The sequence below is a fragment of the Bos indicus x Bos taurus genome, chromosome 15 (genome assembly GCF_003369695.1).
Source record: "Bos indicus x Bos taurus breed Angus x Brahman F1 hybrid chromosome 15, Bos_hybrid_MaternalHap_v2.0, whole genome shotgun sequence".
Lineage (NCBI taxonomy): Eukaryota > Metazoa > Chordata > Mammalia > Artiodactyla > Bovidae > Bos > Bos indicus x Bos taurus.
The window spans coordinates 40,789,111-40,811,347 of record NC_040090.1 but is presented as its reverse complement, the minus strand read 5'-3'; the positions used below and the strand labels follow the sequence as shown (position 1 = coordinate 40,811,347).

The 22,237-nt window shown below is 42.2% G+C and overlaps 1 protein-coding gene across 6 annotated transcripts in view; it reads left to right on the top strand.

The window, feature by feature from the left end:
- The first annotated feature begins 18,342 nt into the window (after positions 1–18,342).
- Positions 18,343–22,237, top strand: part of SCUBE2 (signal peptide, CUB domain and EGF like domain containing 2) — a 68,041-nt gene continuing 64,146 nt past the window's right edge. For 4 of the 6 annotated variants that reach the window (XM_027563229.1, XM_027563233.1, XM_027563230.1 and 1 more), the window contains exons 1-2: positions 18,350–18,567; positions 19,711–19,833. In XM_027563229.1, coding sequence (XP_027419030.1) covers positions 18,441–18,567; positions 19,711–19,833 — 250 coding nt within the window. In that variant the 5' untranslated portion in view covers positions 18,350–18,440. Of the gene's footprint in view, positions 18,568–19,710; positions 19,834–22,237 lie in introns of all 6 variants that reach the window. The other 2 variants (XM_027563232.1, XM_027563228.1) reach the window with 2 other exon arrangements.

The following is a 22,237-nucleotide window of genomic DNA, read 5'->3' as shown; positions in this document are numbered from 1 at the left end:
TGTCTTCTGCATTGGAAGGCAGATTCTTTACCACTAAACCACCAGGGAAACCCAAACAGGAGAACTAGGCATCTGGAAATTCACACCAGTGTGGAGGAGGGCATTGGAATTTGCACATATGTATACTTGCTTACATACATTTGCTATATACTTTCCTTAGTATAGAGGATGATGGTTTCAGCCATTTTTATTTAAATGTGAAAAGAAGGGATGATCCTGTGAGGCTGGAAGACTGCAGGATACAGAGATAAACAAGATAAACAAGTGGAGGAAAATAAAAATCCCTCTCTACCAGGTAAAGAGAATAACTCCAAACATTTTGGCATATATATTTCAGACTTTTTTCTATGCACATATATAGTTCTGTTGTTCGGTTGCTCAGTCTCATCTGATTCTTTGCAACCTCATAGACTACACAACTCCAGGCTTTACTGTCCTTCACTTCTCTCGGAGCTTGCTCAAACTCACGTCCATCAAGATCGTGATGCCATCCAACCATCTCATCCTCTGTCATCCCCTTCTCCTCCTGCCTTCAATCTTTCCCAGCATCAGGGTCTCTTCCAATGAGTCAGCTCTTTGCATCAGGTGGCCAAAGTATTGGCACCTCAGGTTCAGCATCAGTCCTTCCAATGAATATCCAAGGTTGATTTCCTTTAGGATTGACCAATTTGATCTCCTTTTAGTTATGAATCTAATTTTAAAAGTCGACTGTGCACATCATTTTGAAGTCTGCTTTTTTCCTCTTAACGTAGTATTATGAACATCCTTCTGTTTCAATAAATATTCATCTTGTATCTTTTCTAGGGGCTGGGTGATATCGTGTATGAAGATACTAGAGTTGACAATCAAGCCTTAAAGTTTTGATTTTAGTTGTATTTTTATGAAAGTAGAAATGCTCATAGTTTGAAGAGTCAAATAATTCTATAAATCTTGCTATGAAAGATAGCAATCCCTTACACATTCTCCCTCTTTGTCCAGGAGCAGAAGCAACCACTTTCACGTCCATCCTATTAAGCTAATTACTTTGGTATTTACTTCTGCACCTCTGAACAACAGCCTCGAATTGCTATTTGTTGATTTTTCATCTTAGGTATGATTGCTTCACTTCTTGATATGGAAATTGAGGACTTATCTCACGTTCCTCCTATATTCCCCGGACACATCTCCCTATGTCCTCCTGATACAATGATACGGTAGTTTTGGCCAGATCAGTGTGTACAGTTTACATTATTATGGTTACGTAAACACTGTTGATGGCTGCATGGTGTAGTAAAATATGATGAATTGTCCTTTCCCCCATAGATTTTCTTTTCTCTGGATTGCCTTGTGTTGCAGGTTGGTGTTTCCAGAGACAAAACTCTGAGATGGATCTCGGTGTAGGATGTTTATTACAAGAATACCCTGAGGATCCACACCTGTGGATAGAGGGCGAGCAGACAGAATTGAGGAGAGAAAGAAGTCAGACTGCCATGCAGGCTGAGCACAGCCTTGACTGATGCCCTGGGAGCTCTGGAGCCAGAGGGTAACTTAGGAATAGTCCCTTCAGTGTTCATTTACATGCATTAGTCACTCATTTAACCCCTAACCCTTGGTCAGTTGGCAAAATCTCCTCTCAAGGCATTAGTTTGCACCAGATTTTCAATGTATTCCTATCTTCTCGAAGAAGTCTCTCCTGGACCCTTGCACCTACTCCAGGTACTCGAGGCTGCACTGCACTGCACTCCAGCCCCTACTCCTGGGGCTTTTGTCGCTCCGGGCTCTTGTGTCAACATCACTCTGGGCTTCAGGGCAGCCCATTGTACAGAGGTCTCTGGTTCACTGTACTCCCCTGTATTGGATATTCTGTTTTCCTGTGTTCCATGCCATCTTCTTTCTTATTCTGTTGTTTTAGTGGAGCATATCTTCCAGTCACATCCACAGAAAGCAGAATAATGGGCTACATTTTTTTTTTTTTGAGATCTTAATATATGAAAATGTTGTCATTCTTTGTTTACAGATTCCTAGTTTGGAAAAAGACTTCTAGCTTGGAAACACTTTTTTTTTTTTTTTTCCAGTTTAAAATGCATTGCCTTGTGCCTTCTAGCTTCCAGCATTGCTACTGAGAAGTCCAAAACCACTCTGATGTCTGACCTTTTTCTGAGCCCTGTTTTTCCTTTCTGAGAACTTGTAGAATCTTTTCTGTTTATGATGATAAAATTTGCCTCTGTGTGGGTATTTTCTTTCATTCATTGTAGGCACATGAGGGACCCTTTCAATTTATTTGGAAATTCATGGGCTCATTCCCACGAAATTTTCTTAAATTCTTTTTCTTGGATATTTCCCTCTCCTTTCTCTGTTTCATTTTTTATTTTTCCTGGAATGTCTATGATTAAGACACTGTATGTTCTGTACTTCATCTTAACCACTCACTCATTTTTCCATCTTTTGCTTTTATTTTTGGAAAATTTCCTCAGTTTTATCATCTAGCACTTCTCTAGTAGAGTTTTAAAAGGAAACCTGACACATAAACAGCAAAGTGTAAAAATCACAAGTGTGCATTTAGCTCAGTGACTCATCAGAAACTGAAGACGCTTGCATAGCTCCCACCCAGGGAAAGAGTAGGTGATGACTATTACCTGCCTTGTGCGTTCATCTCATCACCACTCCCTTTCCTCCCCCAAACAATCATGATCCTAACTTCTAACACCATAAATCAATTTTGTTGTTTTCAAGCTTCAGCTTACATCAGAATCACCTGGAAGATTTGTTAAAACAGATTTCTGGCACTCACTTTCAGAGCTTCTGATTCAGTAAGTCTATGTTGGAGTCTAAAAATTTTCATTTCTAACAAGTTACCAGGTGATGCTGATGGTGGTGAGAACTGCTGGCCTATTCCTTAACTGAAAACAAATGAAATCATACAGTGTTTCCTCTTTGGTTTTTGGTTTCTTTTGTTCAAAATTAACTTTATCCTTTTTTAAAAAACATGTAGCTGAAGTTCATTCATTTAAACTACTGAATAGTATGACTGTACCCTATAGAATGAAGTTATTTATCCATTTTACTGTTGATGGTCATTTGTGCTATTACCAGTGTGCTAGTACCAGTGTTACTATGATTAATGGCTCTACAAACATTCTTTTGGAGTATTTTGGTGAAAAAGTGCACACATTTCTGTGGGGTATGTGCATGTAGGAGAGGAATTGCTGGTACACAGTATGGGTCAAGCTCTTTTCCAAAGCAGTTGTACCAATTTTTACTGCCAACAGCAGGGTGTGAGTGCTCTCTGTGCTCTGCATTCTACTCAACACTTGATGTCATCAATCTTTTTATTTCTAGCCATTCTGGTAGGAGTGCAGTGGTATCTCACTGTGGTTTATTTCATGCAAAATGGTTTTGCATTTTCATGATGACTGATATTGATTGTTTTTTCATAAATGTATTAGTTACTTGGATACCCTTTTGGATGAAGTACCCATTCAAGCTTCTTGCTCATGTTTCTCTTGATTTATCTATCTTTTTCTTATTGACTTGTAGTGATTCTTTATACATTCTGGATATGACTCTTAGTTGGTAATATATATTGCAATAATTTCTTCCATTCTATGGTTTACTCTATTAATGGTGAATTTTTATAAATACAAACTTCTGAGTTTTGTGTATGTAGTTAGAGCACCTGAAATCTATTTTTAAAAGCAATTTTCCAGTATATTATACAGTATTATATAGCTATAGTCAGCACATTGTACACTAGATTTCCGGACTTATTCATCCTACATCACTGTAACTTTGTACTCTTCGACCAACATCTTCCCACTTCTTCCACATCTCTGCCCTTGGTAACCACCATTCTACTCTCTGCTTCTGTGTATTTAACCTTTGTAGATTCCACATATAAGTGAGATCATGCAGTAGTTTTCTTTCCGTACCTAGTTTATTTCACTTAGTGTAATATCCTCCAGGTTCACCACCATTTCCATAAATGGCAGGATCTCCTTATTTCTTAAGGCTGAATGATATAGCATTATATACATGTATATAGAAGACACAGAGCAAGACTATGAAGAAGTGGATGTAGGAATGGATTGAGAGTTAGCAAAAGCAAAGAAATCTACAGTTGAAAAAGCTGAATTGTAAACTGTGCTCTCACCATTTGGATGCTATGAAGAGGGAATGTGTGAAGAGAGAATGTGAGATTTAAGTCACCTCCTTTTAAGAGACTTGCCTCTGTACCGATGACTATGGCCAAGAAGATGGAATGTGCTAATTTGTCAAAAACAATGAAGGCACACTCCTGGAGATGGGGTTGGGGTCCTTTTTCCAAAGCACACAGAGGGCTTAGGGGAGAAGTGGATACCTGAATGAAAAGAATGAATGAAAGTCCATGCATTGTTAGGAAGAGATCATGGGTAATGGATCCTTGAAGGGCAACAAAAAATATCCACCACATTTTCCAATGACTTTAAGCTTTGAATACTCTTGGAGCCCCTGCAGCACAAATAGGTATTGGCAGGGAAATTAGTTATCAATTTTGCAGGAACTGAATAACTCTGTGATGAATTTGTCTGTTTGATAGTCAGCACTGACTTCCAAATCCTTCTAGAATACCTTTCTGCACTGTGTAAGCTGACAAGCTAAAAAACCTCATCATAAACAGCATTTCTAGGCTCCCTTGCAGCTAGGATCCCGGATATGATTTATGTCCTGCCAGTGAAATGTACTTACATGAGATTGAAAAGTAGGAGTGATTCAGAGGCTATTTTCCAACTGCTTCTGGTTTTGTTTGGCTTTGGTCATGAATAAGTCTATGGAGATAAACCTGACAACCAATTTCCAGGTACTGAGAGGCAGTTGCTATGATGGCAACCTCCTCATCTTGATTCTTGAGAGTTTAACTTGTTAAAGGTACGTAGACAAAAAGTGACAGAGTTCAACCTCAGGTGTCTGGATTCATAGCTATTTGGAGAGCTCTCAAAGTTTGCCACAGTTGCACAGTTGTTGCTTCCCTGGCAGGTTAGGTCTGGGTTCTGATCCTGAAGACCCAGCCTAGACCTCACCTCATTCACCGCTTCCAAACTTGTTGTAAGTGCTTAGTTTTTTCTTATATGCTTTCAGAGCTACTTCAGTTTCCTGCACTGAAACCTTCTCACTAACATAATAAGGGAAACACCCTGTCTCCCCAAATTCCAGGTTTCCTAATTACAATCATGCTATGGGTATGGAATAATAGCCAAGTTTCTCCCAACAAGCAGGGGCAAGTACCTGTGCTTTGGCACAGCTGTAGAAGAGCCCTGATAGAGGAAGTCAGGAAATAGGACACCAGCCAGGTGTGGCGTCCATGGGCCCGATGGGTGTGTGGCGGGATGAGGATTGCTTGTAGTATGTGCCCATTCTGCCAGCACTTGTGCTCTGTGCTTCAAAAACTCATCACATCCACGATTCGATGTAGCCCTGCAGGGCAGGCATAATTACTTTCAGTTTACATATGGGGAAACTGAGGATCCGAGAGGTTAACAGGACCTGATCAAGATGCTTGGAGTTGTCTACACACTTGGCATATATACATTTACAGTTTTAAATGTTCTTCTCCTAATTACAAAAGTAATGTATGTTTATCATAGAAACTTTGTCATCATCCCTTTCTGTCATGGTAGCAGGATGGAAGCAGGGGCTACTTTTTCTACATTTGCATTTACATAATTGTAAAGTCTTTGCTTCTTCTATTATATACGCTGATAAGATATATGAACTCTATTTTCCTTTTTTTTTTCTCTTTAAAAAATTAAATGGCATGAAAAATATTTCAGAAATGAGAAATAATTGACAAACTGGCTTGTGTTGACCTCTTAATTAATGAAAGGGCTGAGATATTTATCTGCAGTAAAATTGCAAAATAGATAATTGAAAGGAATCACAGGTCACATCTTAACTTATTATCTTATTAATAGGCTCTATGAGCTAATTTAAAAGGATTATAGCATCTCTCATATCAGTAATCTTACATGACGATTTTAACGACTCACTAGTGTGTGTGTGTGTGTGTGTGTGTTTTGGTTGCCCATTCTCGTCCCACAGGCTTAAGGCAATAGTTAAAAGTGTGGCCACAAGAATTTAGAAGATGTTATCTGTTGCCTGTCTACCCTAAATTGGTCCAGGATGATAACTCACTATAATCAGGGGTCCACATTTCGCAGGCAGCATAAAAAATGCATGTATACTCTGTGGCTTAAAAATGAACTACAAAGAAGACTCCCATTGAAAAGTCCTATGATCTTCAAAAATGGCTGGGGTCTAGATTTCATTCAATTTTAAGTTACTTTTGTGGTTATGACAATAAAAACTACTTCTGCTCCAGTCCTCCTCTTCCTCCTCCTCCTTCTATTGCAATATATTAATAGTTAAATGGTTCAACAACTAAAAAGTATAAAGACAATCACTGAAACTTCCCTTCCATCCTTTACCTCCACCTACCCAGCCATCTTCCTAATTTCTTATATATCTTTCTATAAATTCTTTATGTATATACAAGAATAAACAAATACAGATTCTTGTCTTTCTGTTTTCCCCCACAAAAGGTAAAAATATATGTACATTGTTCTGTAGTTTGTTTTTGTTTTTTTTTCATTTAAAAGAATATCTTGGAGATCTTTTCATATGCAAACAGATAGATTTTCCTCCTTTCTTTTTATAGCTATGTTAATGTTCTATTTTATATATGTCATATAATTTATATTTCTGCCTGGGATTTTTGGCCATTTAGTTGTTTTTAATCTTTTGCTGCTACAAACAATGCTGTGATGAATAGCTTTGTACATAATATCATTTCATACATGTGAGAATTAACATGTATTAAATGTTTCAGTTCAGTTCAGTCGCTCAGTCGTGTCTGGCCCTTTGTAACCCCATGGACTGCAGCACGCAGGCCTCCCTGTTCATCACCATCTCCCGGAGTTTATTCAAACTCATGTCCATTGAGTCGGTGATGCTATCCAGCCATCTCATCTTCTGTGGTCCCCTTCTCCTGCCTTCAATCTTTCCCAGATCAGGGTCTTTTCTAATGAGTCAGTTCTTTGCATCAGGTGGCCAAAGTATTGGAGTTTCAGCTTCAGCATCAGTCCTTCCAATGAATATTCAGTACTGATTTCCTTTAGGATGGACTCATTGGATCTCCTTGCAGTCCAAGGGACTCTCAAGAGTCTTCTCCAACACCACAGTTTAAAAGCATCAATTCTTCAGTGCTCAGCTTTCTTTATAGTCCAACTCTCACATCCATACATGACTACTAGAAAAACCATAGCTTTGACTAGATGGATCTTTATTGGCAAAGTAATGTCTCTGCTTTTTAATATGCTGTCTAGATTGGTCATAACTTTTCTTCCAAGGAGTAAGTGTCTTTTAATTTCATGGCTGCAATCACCATCTGCAGTGATTTTGGAGCCCCCCAAAATAAAGTCTGACACTGTTTGCACTGTTTCCCCATCTATTTGCCATGAAGTGATGGGACCAGATGCCATGATCTTAGTTTTCTGAATGTGAGTTTTAAGCCAACTTTTTCACTCTCCTCTTTCACTTGCATGAAGAAGCTCTCTAGTTCTTCTTAGCTTTCTGCTGTAAGGGTGGTGTCGTCTGCGTATCTGAAGTTATTGATATTTCTCCCAGCAATCTTGATTCCAGCTTGTGCTTCATCCAGCCCAGCATTTCTCATGATGTACTCTGCATATAAGTTAAGTAAGCAGGGTGACAATATACAGCCTTGACATACTCCTTTCCCTATTTGGAACCAGTCTGTTGTTCCATGTCCAGTTTTAACTGTTGCTTCCAGATCTGCATACAGATTTCTCAAGAGGCAGGTACAGAATGAAGAAGGTATACAGTACAGAATGAAGCAGGTCAAAGGCTAACAGAGTTTTGCCAAGAGAATGCACTGGTCATAGCAAACACCCTCTTTGAACAGCACAAGATAAGACTCTAAACATGGACATCACCAGATGGTCAATACCGAAACCAGATTGATTAACTGTTTATTTAATTTAAATAGATATTTTAAGACTGCTTTTTGTAGAGCTTATATCAGTGTATACCCTCATCACTAACTTTTAAAGTGCCTGTTTCCCTAGACTTGCCATGAGAATGTTGTTGTCAAACTTTGGATTTTTTGTGTCATATGTTTAAGATTTATTTACATTTTTTTAATTGGCCATTTTTCTATTGTGTAACTGGTCTTTACTTATTGACACCTAAGGGCTCTTTACATATGAAAGAGATTACTCTTTTGTGATCTAATATGAAAACATTTCTCCCCGTTTCTTATTTATTCTTTAACTTTGCTTATAATGTTAAACATCAGAGTATTTTTTTTTTGTATGGTTGATCTTATTAATTGTTTATGGCTTCAGGGTTTGGGGTGACAAAAAGACTTTCCTTACTATAAGATGAAAGGTATTTTCCCATTTTTCTTTTAAAACTGTTGAGGTTTTTTAAAAGTTAACTTTTTTTTTTTTGGCCACATGTCTTGCTGTATCTCAGTTTCCCAACCAGGGATTGAACCCAGGCCACAGCAGTGAAAGCCCAGAATCCTAACTAGGCCATCAGGAATTCCCCAAAAGTTTAATTTTGTATTCTTTTGAAGTTAACTCAGTGAGGCATGAGGAATGGATTCAACTTCATTTTGTCTTAAGTGGCTACCCATTTGTCCCAATACCATTTATTTAGTGGTCCATATTTTTTCCAGTGATTTGAATGTCAGCTTTATTACATTGTGTCTATGTATGATTTTGTGACTATTTCTGCCTGTCTGTCTTTGTATAAGCCAGCATTACACTGTGCTGATTGCTGAGATTTGATGAGATCTTTTACTAGTCCTGGTACTGCTGATCTTCCTTCCCTGCCATGGCTCTTCCTTTTCACACTTTTTATCACTGTTCTTGCTCCTTTCTTGTTCTATATAAACTTTAGAATCAACTTATCTAATTTTTTAAAAGCCTAAAAGAACACATTAAAATTTTGAATTAAGTTATGGAGAACTGACATTTTTATGATGTTTCATATTCCTGTCCAAGAGCATGTAATATTTCTACTTGTTCAAGTTTTCTTTTGGATAGTGTTTTAAAATTTTTTCTTTACATAGAACTTGAGTATTTCTTATTGTCTTTATTTTCAGGTATTTAATTTTTTGTTGTTGTTGCAATTGTAAACAGTCTTTTCTTCCATCACCTCATTTATATTGAGAAAACTTGATTTCTACACATTAATTTTGTTCCCTACTAGTTTATTGTATTCCCTTACTGCTTGTTAGTAGTTTTTCAGTTGATTTTTTTCAGTTTTTCAGATATCCAACGATATCACCTGCCATATTTCTTCTCTTCCAATTCTTATGCCTCTAATTTATGGTTGTCTACTTGATTTGACCATTATATTCTGTAAGCTATAGTAAATTGAAATGATCATCTTTGTCTTGTTGCAGAGTTCATTGGAAATGCTTCCAGTATTTCACCGTTAAGTCTGATGTTGGCTTTTGAATTGGGATAGATTTTTTTCCTCATGTTTAAGAAGTATCTATTCGTATGTTATTAATTTTTTTTTAGATCGAGGATGTTTGTTGTTTAAAATCCCTTTACAATCTATGAAGATGATCATCTGATCTTAGTCCTCAAATCTACTTATAAGATTAATTATGTAAATAGATCTCATAATATTAAACCATCCTTGCATCCTGAAATGTATCCTACTTATTTATGATGTTGAATTTTGACTGCTAATTTTTTGTTTATAGAGGTTAATTCATGGTAATAAATAATATTGATCTATAGTTTTCTTTTTTGTGTACAATATTATGAAGCTTGGGTATTAGTGATATACTTCCTTCATAGAAAGAATTTGACCTCTTTTTCTATGCTCTGGAACAATAAAAAAATTGGAATAATTTGTTGTTTAAAAGAACGAATTCTTTGTTAGAATTTTTTCTGTCAAATTATCTGGTTGGTCCTGCCACTTTGTTAAGAGGTAGGGTAGCTCTTTGACAACTCCTCTTTTTTCCCATACAAATTGGTTTCTACCATTTCTCTCTCTTCTGAAGCCAGTTTTGTATGCATGGCTCTTCTGATGTTTAGAAATCTTGGATTTTCTTCTTATAAGTTGCCTTTATAATTACAACCTTTTATGATATCCTTCATCATCCATTTCTTTAGATAGTATCTGTGGCTTCCCTACTATGAAAATACTAAAACTAGTTCATATCCTAATACAAGACCCGTACTGGCAGCTGAGCTGTGGCAGCCGCAAGAAGAGAGCAGGGTCTCTGTTTGGGGCACTACTAAGACTCTGTCCATCCACGGAGCATGTCCGCACAGTTATTAACTCCGGCCTGAGCACTGGGACAGGAATTGCCAACACTCAGGCAGTAAACTGTCAGTAAATTATTACGAAGGAAAAGCAAACACATGCACGTGGCAGTCAAACATAGCAGGGAGTTAGAATTCTTTGAGGAGTTCAGAGTCTCTGGTTTTTAAAACTATGACAACATTGTGAGGCAAATGGTCACAAGCCTAGAAATAGAAATCAAATATAAAAATCATTCCACCAGATAAAAAAGAACAATTTTTACATATGAGGCTTCTGCTCAACCAATTATTAACAAGGAAGACACTTTCAAAATTAATTTTCCTTGTAATTAAAGATATAGCAATGGATATATAAACATGTATTTTGAATTGTACACAAATCATGAAGCCACTTTTGGTTTCTTAAATGACCCTCACAAATTATAGGAAATGTGAACGAAAACAACAACTGCAAATTATGAGCTGGTTCTGCCCACGTGTTTGGTCTATGGTACAACTAATGCAGGCAGGGGAGCATCAGAGGTTTTTAAGTAAGAATTATCTTAGGGATTTCCCTGGTGATCCAGTGGCTAAGACTGTGCTCCCAATGCAGAGCCCTGGGTTCGATCCCTGGTTGGGGAACTAGATCCTGCATGCCACAACTAAGAATTCGCAAGCCAAAACAAAACCCCATATACCGCAGTGAAGATCAAAGATCCTGAGCACCAAAACTAAGACCCAGCAAGGACAAATAAACATGTAGATAAATAAATAAATATATTTTTAAAAAGAATGATCATGTTTAGATTTTGACAGAAGTGTTGAGGATGAACACTCATTATGTCTCTTTTCTGTTGGACGGTAAGCTCTTTGAGGGCAGGCCTTGCCTCTCATTCATCACTGTATCTCCCATTGTGCCTAGCACAGCACCTGGTGCACATTCAGGCTGCACGGGGCAGTGGTTAGGAAGGAAGATCTGATGCCAGATATCTTGGCACTGATGCCTGTTCTGTCACCCCCTAGCAAACTACTGAACCTCTCTTTGCTTCATTTCCTCTATCTGTGGAATAAGGATAATGATGATATCTACTTCGTAGTTTCTATGAGGATTAAATGAGCTGATGCATGTGAAGTAGTTAGTATCTGACATTTAGTATTCACTTAAATGTTAACTACTATCACTTAAAAAAATTATTTATTTACTTTATTTACTTGGCTGTTCCAGGTCTTAGTTGCAGTATGTGGGATCCAGTTCCCCAACCAGGGATCAACCCCAGGCCCCCAGGCTTGGGAGTATGAGTCTTAGCCACTGGACCATTAAAGAAGTACCAAATATTACCATTTTTAAGGAAAAATTTATTGGAAGAATTTTTAATCCTCTGTAAGTGAAAGAGAATGTTGATGAAGTTTTCAGAGCCATTGAAGAAACAGAGTCCTGGTATTTAGACCAAGATAGCATCAACTTTGTGAATAAAACGATCATTTGCTACTTGGGCTCCCAAGAGGATTCAACCCTACCCCACTGTCTTTCTCCCATCTTACTCACAGGGTCACCTTCTAGCCAGCCAAGTTTCCTAATGGAAGCTTATCTGGAACTGAATAGGAATATTTTTTTGCCTGTAAATAGCAGAAAATCCAATTCAAAAAACTTCAATGAGCTACTGCTTCACATTCATTACGATGGCTATTGTTTAAAACAACACAAAACAGAAAGTAAGTTTTGGTGAGGATGTGGAGAAACTGGAATCCCTTGTGCATTGCTGGTAGGAATGTAAAATGGTTTAGCTGCTATGGTCATTAGTATTGTGGTTCCTAAAAAAATTAAAAAGAGAAACATCATATGATCCAGCAATTCCACTTATGAATATCCACTCAAAAGTATTGAAAGCAAGCACACAAATAGATATTTGTATACCCACATTCACCGCTATATTATTAAAATAGCCCCAAAACAGAAGCAACCCAAGTGTTAATTGACAGATGAATAGATAAGCAAAGTGTGGTATACACATACAATAGAATACTATTCAGCCTTAGTATTTATGTTACATGAAATAAGACAGTCATTAACACTGTATGATTTTATTAATATGAGGTACTTCAGTTCAGTTCATTTCATTCACTAAGTTATGTCTGATTCTTTGCAACCCCATGGACTGCAGCATGCCAGGCCTCCCTGTCCATCACCAACTCCTGGAGTTTATTCAAACTCATGTCCATCGAGTTGGTGATGCCATCCAACCATCTCTTCCTCTGTCGTCCCCTTCTCCTCCTGCCTTCAATATTTTCCCAGCATCAGGGTCTTTTCCAGTGAGTCAGTTCTTTGCATCAGGTGGCCAAAGTATTGGAGTTTTAACTTCAACATCAGTCCTTCCAATGAATATTCAGGACTGATTTCCTTTAGGATGGACTGGTTGGATCTCCTTACAGTCCAAGGGACTCTTAAGAGTCTTCACCAGCACCACAGTTCAAAAGCATCAATTCTTCAGTGCTCAGCTTTCTTTATAGTCCAACTCTCAATCCATACATGACTACTCGAAAAACCATAGCCTTAACTAGACGGACCTTTGTTAACAAAGTAATGTCTCTGCTTTTTAATATGCTGTCTAGGTTGGTTATAACTTTCCTTCCAAGGAATAAGCGTCTTTTAATTTCATGGCTGCAGTCACCATCTGCAGCGATATTGGAGCCCCCCAAAATAAAGTCTGCCACTGTTTCCACTGTTTCCCCATCTATTTGCCATGAAGTGAAGGGACCAGAAGCCATGATCTTAGTTTCCTGAATGTTGAGCTTTAAGCCAACTTTTTCACTCTCCTCTTTCACTTTCATCAAGAGGCTCTTTAGTTCTTCGCTTTCTGCCATAAGGGTGGTGTCATCTGCATATCTGAGGTTATTGATATTTCTCCCTGCAATCTTGATTGGAGTAGTCAAATCCATAGAAACAGAAAGTAGAACGATGGTTGCCAGGAACTGGGGCTGGGTGTAGGAGTGAATACTTACTGTTGAATGAGTACAGAGTGTCAGTTTTGCAAGATGAGAAAAGATCTGGATGGTAGTGATGGTTGCACAACAGTGTAAATATACTCAATGCCATTAAACTGTGTACTTTAAAATGGTTCAAATTGTAAATGTTATGTTATATATTTTTTACAATTTAAAAAATAAAGAATAACTTTAAAAACCAATTCAAACAATAAGGAAGGGGCTTACCTGGTGACTCCATCTGCCAATGCAGGAGACAAGGGTTTGATCCCGGATCCAGAGGACCCCACTTGCTGTGGAGCAACGAAGCCTGCATGCCACAGCTACTGAGCCTGTGCTTTGGAGCCCAGGAGCCGCAACTACTGAGCCTACATGCTGCCGCTACTGAGGCCAGAGTGCCCTAGAGCCCATGTTCTGCGAGAAGAGACGACACTGCAATGAGAAGCCAGTGCACCGCAGCCAGAGAGTAGCCCTTCCTCTCCACAACTAGAGAAAGCCCGTACAGCAGCAGAGACCCGGCACAGCCAAAAATAAACAAATAAAACTAACAACAAGAAGAAGTCTACTGGCACACATACCTGGAGATCCTGAGGTGGGGTGTACCTGTGGGTTGGCGTCAGTGTTCCTCTTGATTTATCTTCTTTGGGTTGGTAACAAGATGGCTGCCACGGTCTCTCACTCACCACACCCATATCATAGCAAGAAAAGAGGACTCTTCCATTCCAACCTTTCAAGCAAAGAGACTGAAATGGCTTCTGATTGGAACACCGTCATGTGTTTATCCCTGAACCAATGATTGCCGCGGGGCATGGAATGAAAGTACTGATCTTCTCAAACCATCTCCTGAACCTGAAGTTGAAGGTGGGGCAGCTTCCCTCCGAGGAACAGGGGCTGTCTGGGGCAGGGGAAAACATCTGTTGCGAGAGACAAAAGATCAAATGGAGATGAGTCCAGATCAAACATACTGGAAAGGTTTTTCAGGAGATGTGAAAGCCATCCATGAAGGAGAAATGAACGTGTGTATGAGAGCTGATGGGTTTTCTTTTCTGGGTTAGTTCTCAGGACCTGCTAACCTGCAGACTCTAGTACTTTCATCCATATTTCATTGCTGTCTGGGGGACATCTCAGCAAACACCTTTCCCCTGGGGTACAGTATCATTTGTTAATCAAGACATTGCATTTTATTTATTGAGACCCACTTTGTGTCTTTTAGGCAAAGGGAAGAGTGTGAGCAAAAGAAAAGATATATGAGGTGGGAAATGACAAACTCCTGATACAAGTAGTTCAGTGTCGCTGGAGCATAACTTGTGGGTAGGAGAGAAGTTGGAAGGGCAGAGGGTGCCAGGCAGACCACAAAGCTCTTTGGCTAGGCAGTTCTTGTTTTAACTTACTTTTTGAGGTAAAACACATACAATAAGGTGCATAAAGTGTTTTAAGTATAAGCTAGAGTCTCAGTGAATTTTTACATATGTGTACATCCATCACCCAGATCAAGATCTAAAGCATTTCTAGTGTTCCGGAAAGTTCCTTCATGCTTCTTCCCAGTCAACACCCATTCCCAGAGGGAATTACTATCCTGGCCTCTATCACAATTCATTAGTTCTATCTATTCTTAACCTTCATAGAAGTGGAATCGTACAATACGCACCCTTTTGTATTTGGCTTCTTTCACTTAATATAAATAATCATGAGATGCCTCTGTGTCTTTGAATGTGTTAGAGTTTGTTCATTTTATTGCCCTACAGTATTCCACTGAATGAATATCTCACAATTTGTTTATGCATCCTCTCTTTAATGGAGATTTGAGTTATTTCTAGTTTTGCGCTAGTGTGAATACAGTCATTATGAACATTATTGTATGTGTTTTTTTGAGTAAACACTCATTTCTCTTGGGTATGTACCTAAAAGCAGGTAGTCATGTTTTGCTTGAGTAGATACCGCACAAATGTTTTTCAGAGTGATTGAATCAAGCGAGTTTGGACTTTAGCCTGAGAGAGACTGGGATTGGTGTGACAAAATTTATATTTTACTCCCACAGCCACTGTGAAGATGCACTGAAGGTAAAATTCTAAACAGGGAGATCAATAAAGAACCGCAGACTAGGAACAACAGACCAAGTGAGGGATGATGAGGTCCTGAGCTCTGGAAGCTTGCATGAAGGAAGAGGATGGTTTTGAGAGATGATAAGAAGGTTGGGTTGACATGAGGGTTTGTATTTTGTATGTTGTGGGAAGAAAGAAAGTGGACTCTGGTGTGACTGACAGGTCTCTGACCTAGTGTCGGCAGAATGACAGTGCCTTCTATCAAGTGCTGTCAAGAGGAAACACTTGATAAGGAGCAGGTTTGAGGAAGAAGATGAACTCCGATTTGAACATCTTGAATCTGAGGGACCTGTGAGTGATCAAGGTGCAGGTATCCAGTAGACAGCTGGAGACAATGCACAGAACTGAAGCTATAGGGAGATTTTTATTATAGAAACAAGTGAATGAACGAACCATCGGGCAGAGGGTGTTGAAAGGGGATCTCAAAAAGATGACTGAGAAGGTAATTCCTCAGAGGCTGGAAGATCAGGAGCTTGCCTGCTGCCATGAAAACCCAAGGGAAGGAGAATTTCTAAAAGGAGTTTCCAAAAGCTGCTGAAGAGTAAAAAAAAGTGAGCATTGAAAGGTGTCCAGCGAATGCAGAGTTTACCTCAGCCATATGCAGTTCAGGGGCACTCACAGTTTTTGCTTCCACAGTCTTCTTACTGCCAGAAGCCCACACCAGTGAGACAAGGCTGGCTGGGTTCTCTCTCCCCTCTGGTCTGGTTCACAGACTCTTAGCCTGAGGGAGGTGAGAGGGAGGTACAGCCTCAGTCCACAGACAGTGTGGGGACCTCAGTGAGACAATGGAGGGCAGACAGCAGCTACCTCAGGGCCCACCAAGTCCCCCTTGGTGTTGGAACACTGGAAACATTGACATTTGAGCACCAATTTCCCCTGAAGCCTTTCCCCTATGGAAATTCCCAGTTGTAAACCATATTGACTTTAATCTGAAGCGTCAGAAAGGTTGCCCAGGCATCTGGGAGCCAACCAGCTGAAAGAACGTTTGTATGGAAGTTTGGGCAAACAAAATAGGATTCACAACATTTTTGGAGATCTGGGCCAGTGGTAAACTTTTCCAGGAAACATGAGGGAAAACTGACTCTCTTAGGCAAAGAAGCACTGGGTCTTATAATTAATTTGTATTCTTACTGACATATAAACTTGGGGAAATGGGGAAGGGAAAGAACAGTGCGTCTTATTTCTTACCAGGCACAAGGACTGGAGGAGGCTCCCATAGAGTTTAATGGGCAGCTTTATGTATTTACATGCTTTGACTGCAGCTAACGACGTCTGTGCCACACAATGGGCAGTTTCTAGTTGGATTTCAAAGAAGATAACTTTGATCATTTCAAAAGCAATGAAGCCTGATGCAGCTGGAGAGAAAAAGAAGGCGGTAATTTATGGCTATCGTTAAGGACACAAAGACAAAGGCGGAGAGAATGTTTCACTAAGTGAAGATTTACAAATGTGTAAAAAACCACCCTTATGACTAGAAATAGCTGAGTGAGTGTCTCTCAGCACCAAACAAAAGCGGGTGGGAGGGATGGGGGAAAGAGAGAAGAAGGGATGCAACCTGCTTGCCTTAGCTGGGGATAAAAAGGTCAAAAGAAAAACAACCACAGAAAGGTTATTTTCTCCGATTCTCCATTGGACAGCAGCTCTAGGAACTAGGAAGGAAGACGTGAAGAGGCAGTCTCATCCTGGGAGTGGTGGGGGTGGGCGGGGCAGAGGCAGTGGAGGAGAGGTGCTGAGCCGGGGAGACATGTTTTTGTGCCAGAGCTAAGTGGGGATTTTTGTGATGTTTATGTTTTTTCTGATTATCAAAGGAATGAATATGTATACACACACACACACACACACAGACATACACATACGTATGTTCGCGTGTATTCATGGGATAAAATTTAATAAATACAGAAAAGCTCAAAGAACATTGAAATCCCTGAGTATGGTGTTTTGTTGCATCTGGGAATTGCCGTTACCTTTGCTCCTGGAGCCATGCTGATGCCGCTCATCATGAGCTCCAGTCTCCTGTGCCTAGGACGGTGTGGGAGGGCCCTGTGCAGGTGTGTTCTCTTGTAAGGACCTTGTGTTGTCTTGTGTTGTCTTGCTTGGAGGGCCAGGTGACAAGTACTGCCTTGTACATGCAGCTGACCAGACCTGATGTTTATTAGCTCAGGTGGTCCTACATACCACTGTTGGGCTGTCTCCTGTTCCTGGTGGCTCATCCTTGACCTTCTGGTCCCCCTTTCCCTTCACTTTAGGCTCCAAAAATACATTTAACCAGTTTTCAATGAAATGAACATTTTCTGTTATGATTCTGGGCCCAGCATTGTGCCAGAGACCGACAGTCTCAGCAGTGTGTGTGTGTGTTGCGGGGTGGGGAACAAGTGGGCCACTGTCATCCAGGACTTTGGGCCAGGGGATCAGAGAAGGCCTGGGTTGGGCAGAACCGAGAAGGGTGTAGACGGAGTGCCTGCTGAGGTGAGCAGAGAAGCTAGGGTCCCACTCTCCAGGGAGCTCTTCTGAGGCTCCGAAGGACGCGGGATCACTTTCATTCCATCCACACTCCCCTCGTAAGCGGAGAGAAGGTCAAGTCCCATAGGTGGCGTCGGGGTTTGGGGACTATAGGACTCTGAGATACACAGGACACTTTCCGGGTGCCCCGTGTCCGAATATTTCAGCCCCAAAGTGCTGCTTGTCCTCACAAGAGGGACCGGGTCAAGTTGGAGGACACCGCGAACGGGCGGAGCGCGGTGGCGGTGCGGGAGCGGCGGGTTTGGGGCGGGGGAGCCTGCGCTGGGGACTCGGGGCCCGCCCCCGCCCCGCTGACAGCCGCCCTCCGGCCACTGCGGCCGCGCCCCCTCCGCCCGGACCGCGAGGAAGAAGGGAGGGGGCCGGGAGGGGCGGCCCGGGGAGGACCGTGTGAAAATGAGGCCGGGGCTCGGGGGCCGGGCGGGGCCAGGCCAGGGGTGTCAGAGCGCGGCGGGCAGAGCGCCCGCACACACCTCCCGGAGCCGCCGCCGCGCTCGCCGCCCGCGCTCCCCTGCCTCTGCCCGCAGCCGCCGCGCCTGCCATGGGGGTCGCGGGCCGCGGCTGCCCTAGGGCTGCCCCGGCGCTGCTGCTGCTGCTGCTGCTGCTGCTGCTGCTGCTGACGGCGGCCGTCCCGCCCTATCGGGGCCGCGCAGAGGGGCCGCCGGAGGGTGAGTGTCTGGCCGCGGGGACGCACCTGGCACGCCGGGCGGGACGGGTGCCAGGAAGGGTCCGGGTCCCCTGGCAGGGGGTGAGGGGCGCTTGGGAAGAGCGGGATCGCGGCTCGGATGCGGGGCTCCGCGTGGCCCCTGCTTCCGTGGGGCCCCAGCCGCCAGACAGGCCGAAGCGCCGTCACCGCGCGGGTTAGAGGCCGGGGCCTGAGTGCGCGGCCGGGCCTGTCCCCGGGGCTGATGACAGTTCCCGCTCTGGTCTGCGTGGAGCGCCTGCTGGTCAGACTCGCGCGGGCGGAGCTCGGGGAGCAGGGCTTGGGAGTCTCCTCTGCGGAGACGGGGAACTGAGGGCTCTGGCCACAGTCCAGAGTGAGGTCGGGGCCGGGAAGTTCTCCGATGGGCTTCGGGAATGTTTCTATCCGTGGAACAGCTGCTGTTGGAAAATCGGGGAACCCCGTTCTGCACTAACTGGCCTTGCAATACTTTCAAAACTTTTGTTTTTAGTTCACATGCTAGAGGGATATCAGCCAAGCAAATACTTGTGCCCAGGCGGCTTTCCAGGTTGAGAGGGTGGGCAGCGGTGAGGGGCTGCGGATGGGGGCACCACTCCCGCTTTGCCTGGTTGGAGGGCTCAGGGTGCTGTGATCAGAGCCCAGGGCGCGCTGTCCCCCCATATCGCAAACCCTGAGAAAGCTGACAGACCCTGCTCGGTTTCTCAGATGATCTTTGCCAACTTGGTCTTTCCTTCAGTAGGCCTTTACCATCGCCTGCTCATGTGCCAGGCACTGTGCGTGGCCTCAGGGACGCAGACCCAATCTGTAATCAACTGTCTAGATGGCAAGACAGGCAGGAAAGCAGTGACAGTGTGATATGCGAGCACATCCTGGGGAGGGCATCTCACCTGCACTCTGGGCTCCTGGCACACTCCCTAGGGGAGGTGGGTCTGAGCTGTGTAGAGAGGGCATCCCAGTCACAGTGAACAGTCTGTGCCTGGAAACAGGGGCCTGGAAATCATATGTCAATCCCGGGACTTCCAAGATGGTGAGATGTGAGGTAGGGTGGGCTGGTGGGAGATGATGCCAGAGAGGGACCAGGCCAGGTCATCTAGGGAGACACCCTAGGAGCTGCTGTACTCTTTTGCAGATGTGGACGAGTGTGCCCAGGGGCTAGATGACTGCCATATCAATGCCCTGTGTGAGAACACACCCACCTCCTACAAGTGCTCCTGCAGGCCTGGCTACCAAGGGGAGGGCAGGCAGTGTGAGGGTAAGTGACCTGGTAACCAGTAGTGTGTGGGCCACCAGGGGAAGCCCTCCACCTCCTCAGCACTTGTAGTGGCCACTCGTGTTGGTAGAAATGCTTCTACTCCCACGCTCCCACCCCAACCCTGGGTCACATCACCCATTCTCTGAAATGTATTTCAGATCCTTAAAAAACTGGGAACATCAGGTTTTCCCCAGAGCTGATCATAGCTTCATCTGCCTCTGGCTCTGAAATGCCCTTTTGTCTATCTTCTGCAAAGGAAAAGTGGTGCTTTAGTAGTGTCTTTCGGTCCCACTCAGTTTGGGGGCAGAAAGTGAACAGCTGTGTTGATCAGACAGCCATGCCTGCCAGAGCAGGGCTGATCCTTCACCTCCCTGGGGCAGCTTGTATTCTCACTCTGGAGCCTGAGTGCCAGAGTTCCGCCCTCCCCTGCAGCTGTAGTGACTCCATCTTGTCCATGACTTCGGGCGGTTTGGCGTTGTGACCTGCCAGCTGCACCAGGAGGCTGCCTCATTTGGAGCTGCAGGTTTGCCCCAGCCCTGGAAAAGGGTATGTGGAGGGATGTTTTAAGCCCTTAGAGCTCCAGATTTGGGAGCCTGAAGGCTGGACTCCACTATATTGTGTTCTGGGCCACTGGGGATTAGCTCGTGTCAGGAATTCTGAAGTTGGGAACTGGCCATAGAGTGGACTCTTGTAGGAGCAGGCTGCTCCAGGGAATGGAAGTTGTAGCATGTTGGAGCTGGCAGGGCTCTTCTGGGAGCTCTGAGCCAATCCTGTCTCTCATGTTACTGATGAGGGCATGGGGCTCAAGGGAATTGGGAAAGGGATTGTGGGCATGCTCACACAATTAGCCTGCAGGTGAAAGAATGTTAGATAAAACTCCAGCTCTGTTGTTGGCCTCATATCTCTCCTGTTCACTCAGCTCCTGGTGTCCCTCTTTGGTTGAGTGTGAAGTCCTATTATTTACAATCTCCTCTGTGCATGAGGAACAAAACTCTCAGTTCTCGCATCAGAGAAGATGTGCTCCTGGTCAGGTTCATAGCAAGTGGGGTTGGTGGACCATCCAACCTTCTGTTTCTTCAAGCTCATCTTTTCCTGGAGATAGACGGCCATCTCTCTCTATCTGCCCTACATCATGGGAGGCCAAAAGACTACCTCTGTCTGAAACATTTCTTTGTCAATTCCTCCATACCACATCCTCACTGTATTAAATATTCTATGTATAGTACTGGAATTCACATATGTTCATATCCTGCTTGGGGATAAAAATGTTCACTTTTTCACTGTGACTTCCAATCACTGTATGCTTTCTGGGGGTAGAAACCATGCCATGGTTTCTTTTGAATAAAGTACATATTTAGTAAATGATATTGAATGACAAGTGGCAAGAGTTTGGTGATTCTTAGCTGTTGAGTTTTGCTTATCACAATTGAAATTGAATTACTAACAGTTTAGAGTTAAAAGTTTGCTATTTAGTTTAAAAGAATTAAAGATCGGCATTGCTGCTCTTATACCTTTAAATTGGTTTTCAAAATAATTTGTGATTATTTTTATAAAAATCAGTACAAAACAATACAAAAATGTGTGAAATAGAAAAGTAAAGGTCCTCCTCTTCCTCTCTCTACAGTGCTCGTTGTTAACAGGGGGCATGTATTCTTTGTGCTGTCATTTTCAACCCAAACCCTAGGAGGATCTGATCTTTTGAATACTTGTAGTATTTATAAACCCAGCAAGTAAGGCTCTCCCTGTTTAGTTTGGATTTCTTGGCATGGGGATCCATAAGTGGAAACTTTCTTCCAAGAAGGGAAAGGAAAGAAAATGAGGATTGCAAAGACTCAAAGATACAGATATTCAAAGATGTAACTCCTTCATGTGTACTTTCTAGCTTATTAGTTTTTAAGCCTCTTGGGTCCCGTCTGTGTATTTGTGATAATCACAACACAACAACATTTGTGATAATCACAACACAACAACATTTGTGATAATCACAACACAACCATATTTGTGCTGTGATTATCACCAGAGTCACTTGGCCCTATTTAAGTTCAAGGATGGGGTTTAAAAATAAAATAAAATTAAAAATCAAAAAAAAAAAAAAAAAGTTCAAGGATGGGAACGGGTTTGCTCAGAGCGAACAAAATTTTCTCCTCCACAAATTTCTTCTGCCAAAACATTAGAAAAATGAAAGAATGGGACCTGAGTATTTTTAAAATAATGTGCTTCAGAAGTGACTTTAGGTGAAGGATGTTATGTTCTACATGATCTTTGCTTATATCCCAGACTTTAGAGAGGGATGTTTCAGTGGTCAGTACTCATTATATGGTCCTTATTTCTCAGTTTAAGGAACTGAATCATCTAGGGATGAATTTAGACTTGGCCTTTGTAATTTTTTTTTTTTTTTTACTTT